General features: G+C 43.5%; 2 protein-coding genes across 5 annotated transcripts in view; one reads left to right on the forward strand and one right to left on the reverse strand.

Moving 5' to 3' along the window:
• The window catches only part of LOC140519717 (ficolin-2-like), an 80,671-nt gene that overhangs the window by 50,931 nt on the left and 23,690 nt on the right, over positions 1–6,050 (reverse strand).
• TMEM141 (transmembrane protein 141) lies at positions 3,124–5,032 on the forward strand. Of its 4 annotated transcripts, none has more exons than XM_072633028.1 (5): positions 3,124–3,275; positions 3,475–3,541; positions 3,674–3,760; positions 4,177–4,284; positions 4,863–5,032. In XM_072633028.1, exons 1-5 carry the CDS (start codon positions 3,222–3,224, stop codon positions 4,928–4,930), a joined length of 384 nt encoding a protein of 127 aa, XP_072489129.1. In that variant the 5' UTR covers positions 3,124–3,221; the 3' UTR covers positions 4,931–5,032. The 4 variants fall into 4 exon arrangements, with proteins under 4 accessions (XP_072489129.1, XP_072489130.1, XP_072489127.1 ...); XM_072633029.1 differs by having other exon boundaries at positions 3,144–3,275; positions 3,677–3,760; XM_072633026.1 differs by having other exon boundaries at positions 3,159–3,275; positions 4,159–4,284.

Consider the following 6,050-nt stretch of genomic DNA (forward strand, 5'->3'; position numbering starts at 1 on the left):
CAACTCTCACCTCTGAGACAATTATTCCCCCCTCTTCCCACTTCTATACTCTTCCTTCCTCACCCCTCTCCCATTGCATCCTGGGCCATCTCCAGTCATCCTGATGAATATCTGGTCACTGGATCCAGATGGCTCTGGAGGAGAAGTGAGGCTGCTGACCTGCACAGCCCTCCCTCACTCAAAACAAAGTCAAGTACAAGTCATGTCATTATTTCTCTGATGGCATGGTCTTCTTCAGCAATGAAGGATGAACACAACAACAACAACTCAATCCATCCTTCATTCAAACTACCAGAATAATTCTTTTGCTCTAAAATTTTAAGTGCTTTCCTAAAGCTCTTGAGTAAAGTTGAAGTTTCTAGACTATGTGATAGTCTAGACAGGACAGAGTGGGTGCCATCCACCACTAGTCACTGCAATCACAGTCCCCACTTTCCAACTGCCTGGGGAACATAGCTCAACCTGCATACTCCTATGCAGCACTTCATTCTCAAGATGTCTAAAGCCCATCACCCTTCACCTTACCACTTTCCTACTCCTTGCTCCCTTACCTCTAAAAATGGCACCATGTTCCTCCCAGGCTAGAAACTGTAGGGTTATCTTCAATTTTTCAATTCCCTTCAATTCCTTTGATATACACCTAACTCCCATTCAGCCTTTCATCACATCATTTATAGTCTTCCTTCCAAATGTCTATTGCATTCAACTCAATAAACATTTTTAAGTGACTACTTTGGGTTACATAAAGTCTAGATAAAAAGTGATTCTTGTCATCAAGAAACTTAACAGTTTAGGTTTACAGATTTAGAGCTAGAAAGGAACCTTAAAAGTCATCTATCCAACCCCAGTGGTTAAGTATTGTGCCCAAGGACACACAGGTAATTATCAAAGATGAAATCTGAACCCTTGCAACCAAAGTTAGTGCTTGTTCCACTATCCCTCCTTTGCCATCAGTAGCCACATTTGTCTCTCTTAAACAAATGGGATAGAGAGGATCACAGAAGATAAAAAGGGCAATTTTGATTACATAAAATTAAAAAGTCTTGGTAGAAACAAGCCTAATGTAACTAAGATTAGGAAGAAAACAGTTAACTGAACAGGAGGAGGAAATCTGCAAATTTCTCAGATAAAGGTCTCATTTCCAAGGTATATAAGGAATTAAGTCAAATTTATCATTAGAGCCACTCTTCAACTGATATGAACAGGCAGTTCCCATGAGAAGAAACCCAAGCTATATCTCTAGCCATATGAAAAAGAAATACTCCTAATGACTAATAATTAGAAAAATGCAAATTAAGCAGATCTGACATTCCACTTGACACCCTGAATCAGATTGGCAAAACTGACAGAAATAGAAAACGACAAATGACTGGGGGTGGGGAGTGGGAGGAGGAGCACATGTGCACTCTTCGTAGAACTGTGAATTGGTTCAGTCATTCTGGAAATGAGTTTAGAACTATGCTCCCAAAATTACTAACCCATGTATATCCTTTGACCCAATGATACCACTATTAGGCCTCTACGCAAAGTTTAATTGACAAAAGAAGAAAAGGTCCTATATATACAAAAACATTTATAGAAATTTTTATTGTGGTGGCAAAGAACTGAAAACTAAGAAAATATCTGAGAATTGGATTATGGCTGAACATTTTTTGTTAAAATATATTTATATATATTTATTTATATTTATTTATTTATTTCACTAAATATTTCCCAATTACAAGGAAAAAAATTTTTAACATTCTTTTTTAAATTTTGAGTTTCAAATTCTCTCCTCTCCTTCTGCCTGTCCCTCCGTAACCCCTTGAGAAGGCAAGCATTATGAAATCTATTATAGATGTGAAGTCATCCACAACATAGCTCCATATTAGGAATGTTGTAAAAGAAAGCATGTAAAAAAGAAGAATAAAGTTTAAAAAGTATACTTCAAACCATAAGGGACTTATTAAGGTTGAACCTTTCTCAGTATTAGGATAGTTGGCAGGAATATATATATATATATATATATATATATATATATATATATATATATATATATATATATATATATATATATATACACACATTTGTATGTACATATGTATATATGTGTGTATACATAAATGTGTATGTGTGTATATATATATATATAGAGAGAGAGAGAGAGAGAGAGAGAGAGAGAGAGCAGAGTGAGCTGAACTTGAAGGGGTGATATCTAAAAAGGAAAATCAAGTGTTGAGAGGAATGTACTAGGAGAAAGAGAAAGGAAGAGGTTGAGTGTAGTAAATCATCTCACATAAAAGAGGCAAGAAAGCTTTTATAATGGAGGGGAAGAAGGGGAAAGTGAGAGGGAATAAGTAAACCTTACTCTCATCGGATTTGACTTCAGGAGGGAATAACATACACACCCAACTGGGTATGGAAGTTTATCTTACCCTACAGGAAAGCAGTGGGGAAGGTGATAATAGAGAGGGGACAAGAGAAGGGATGGCATTTTGGGGGAAAGGGTGATCGGAAGCAAACACTTTGGTAGAGGGACAGGTCGAAGATGAGAATAGAATAAATGGAGGTGGAGACAGGATAGAAATAGTTAGTCTTTCACAACATGACTGTTATGGGAATGTTTTGCATGACTACACGTGTATGACCTATATTGAATTGCTTGCCTTCTCAATGAGGGTGGGTGGGGAGAGGGGAGAGGAGAGAATGTGGAACGCAGAACTTTTAAATTAATATTAAAAACTTTTTACATGCAACTAGGAAATACAATCTTTGACATAGCCAACTTGGAAATTTGTTTTGCTTGCCTAGCTCTATTTGTCACAAAGGTTTGGTGTTTTTTGTGGGGGTTTTTTTTTGGTTGGTTGGGTTTTTTTTAGTGAGGAGGGGGATGTGGGAAGGGGCGGTGGAAGTGCTTGATCACTGAAAAAAGTTAATTAGAAAACGAAGTCCCTTCCAGTTTTTAACCCTAGGGCGTATTAAATAGGACAATCACACCGGGAAACCAGTGTCATTCTCGCCCACTCTCGCAGAAGCTCACCCTTTCCCTCTCTTTCACTCTCACTCTTTCCAAGCCCGCAGGGAAAGCTGCGCTCGCTCCAGCAGATCTGGAAAAGCCGCAGCAGGGAGGCGTGGCGTCGGGCTTTAACAGCGGTGTCGGCCCCGCCCACTCCCGCTCCGCCCCGCCCACTCCCGCTCCGCCCCGCCCACTCCCGGCCTCCCTTGCTGTCTCTCCCCCAGCAATGGTTACCCTGGGCCTATCCCGAGTGGATGATGCGGTGGCCGCCAGACACCCGGTGAGCCACGAGGACCCGGCCCTGGGAATGGAGGGAGGCTCCCGCAGGAGCTGGAAGAGAGGCGCATGCACGGGGTGGGGGTTGGGCGGCAGCACCGGTCTCCCGGTGTTTGGGGGATGGCCCCTCTTTGGGGGGAGGGTCTGTAGCCCTTTGGGAGGGTCTTCTGGGGGACTGGCACCCACAGCCGTGTTCATCCCAGGGGCTCCGGGAGTATGCTGCGTGCCAGTCCCAAGCCTTCATGAAAGGCATCGTCACGTTCATCGCAGGTAGGCGGCCGAGTTAGCTCACATACCCGGAAGGGGGCGGGATTCCCCAGGGCCTCCGTCCCTATGCCCACTCCTTGGCCGGGGGCACGCTGGGCCAGAGTGGGGTCGGGCTAATCGGGACTTGGCTATCAGCAGGCACCGGTGCAGCCTTCTTCCTACAGAAGGTCCTCCAGAGGAAGCTGCCCTATCCCACGCAATGGACAGTGCTGCTGGCCATGGGTGGGTACCCGAAGTTTGGGGGAGAGGATGGAGTGGGGAGGGGAGGCACAGGATCTGGAGAGATTGCTGAGTCGTGACTTGCCAACCACCCCATGACCCTGACCTATCCCAGGACTATGATTTTTGCCTTCCATTCAATCAGTCCCCCTCAAAGAAATGAAAGGGTTGGGGGAGGAGGAATTAAGGCACCCTGGGAGCCCTCATTTATTTGAGATCGCCCCGGGTATCCCAGCGGTACCCTGCCCCCAAGTCACTCTGTCTACCTCTACTGGGTGGAAATTATTTCCTGCTACCAGACCTCAGCCCTGGCTTTCTTTTCCTCAAGATCTGGGGGAAGCTAAAAAAGCCCCAGATTAGAGTCAGTCCCTCCCCTTGTTCCCACCCCTTCACCCCTGGAGACCATCCTGCTCCCTTAGTTGCTGGCTCAGTGGGCAGCTATGCAGTGACCCGTGTGGAAACACAGAAATGCTCTGATCTCTGGCTCTTCTTGGAGACTGGACGACTACCCCAGGACCATGCCCCAGGTGAGAGGAGGCCAAGGGCTAGGCAGGTGGGCAGACTACCTTAACTTTCTCTCTGGGAACTCCCTGAGCTACTGGTAGGAAGGAAAAGAGAATGTGAATCAGTTAGAGAAATGAAGTGGCATATGCTGTCCAGAGATGAAAGGGAAAAGGGAGGAGGGAGGAAGCAATACCTAAAGCCCGTTCAAATAAACTTGTCTTCTCCCCTCTGTCCTGGCTTGGGGTGGGTGTACCAGAATAGGGATTAGGAAGGAATCCTTAGTGTAGAGCAGGGAGAAAGCCCTGAGATCAGTGAGCTTCTGGGAAAATAGTGTGGTGCTTAGGGAAAGTTATAAGGAATTGAGTACAAATTGCAAACCACAGCCTGTATCATTGCATACCCTACTTACCCAGTACAAGTTTAAAGCCAAAGACTTTATAAATAATGTTTTGGAAAGCTGATATTCCCTTCTCTCCCTTGGGTTCCATCTCTTAGCCTCCTTCTCAGCAGCATAATCTAATATCAGGCCTCCATTCCTCCCTCTATGAAATCAGTACAAAAAAAAAACAAGTAGACACAATGTTTCTTTCATTTCTTACAGAGCAGGCCTCTCGAGGGTGTTCGGATCCAGAAAAGAAGAAAAATCAATATGGGGATGTTCTGGAGTAAGGGTCCTCCATGATTTTGTGTACACCATCATGGCTCTTCTAGCTGTGTATAAGCACTCCACTGTCCAATTCGTTTACACACATAAAGAATGCTTTGACATCCTGTGTAGTCTGCTGCCTTTGTGCTCCCCAACCAGAAGGACTGGAGATGAAGGGTGCTTTGAGCCAGGGTAGATAATGGGAATAGTATTTGAAACTGTTTTGAAGGGAAAGACAATGTCTATTGCACTGACATTCTTAGAGAGTTAGTTTGGGGGAGAAATAAGAAACACCAGAGGTTATCTCATTCATCAGCCACTTCTAAGGTCTCCTGTCTTTAGCCCCTCCAGTATCAAAATGCCAGAGTTGTAAAGCGTCCAAAGTAAAGTAGGGCTATGTGCTAATGGGGGCCTTCTCAACTTTCAAAGGTTGTTCTCCTAGAGGAGGATATAAATGGAGGGAGATGAAAATGGACAAAGATCTAACAATTTAACATATACTTATTAAAAGAATACATATACTTATTAAAATAACAAACTTATTGAAAGAATTAATATATGCTAAGGATAGTTTAATGTTGAGAAATATATAAAACTTAGTTAAGGAAGACCTAGTTCATGCCCTCATACAACTTTCTGTTGATAAAACACATGCATACGTAACAAAATAGAACATGGTAAATTCAAAACAAACAGACAAAATGCCATGGTATGAGGTAGTGTACTCTATGGGGGAAAGAGCTAGGATAGCACAGCACATACATGCATGCGCGAGCACGCGTGCGCACACACACACACACACACACTGATATTAGCAAATTCAGTATTTGTCTTCAGTGAACCCTGGGTCCAAATCCAAGCCTCTGCTAACTTGGCTATGGGCAATCATTCAGATCTGCATGAGTAAAATGTTCAGTTAACCTGGACATATGATAACATTTGCCTTTGGAAAGAACCCTAGAGAGAATCATTCTGTAGATGAAGAAATTGAGGCCTTGAAAGGTGAAAAGATTCATCCTTGGTCAGACTGGTAATAAGAAGAGGAATTTGAAACTAGGTCTTTTGTTTCCAAAGCCAGTGTTCTTTCAGCTATATCAAATGACTAGATCATTTTCCCTTCTTACCTCAATATTGGGATGTTAT

The sequence above is a fragment of the Notamacropus eugenii genome, chromosome 1, assembly GCF_028372415.1.
Source record: "Notamacropus eugenii isolate mMacEug1 chromosome 1, mMacEug1.pri_v2, whole genome shotgun sequence".
Lineage (NCBI taxonomy): Eukaryota > Metazoa > Chordata > Mammalia > Diprotodontia > Macropodidae > Notamacropus > Notamacropus eugenii.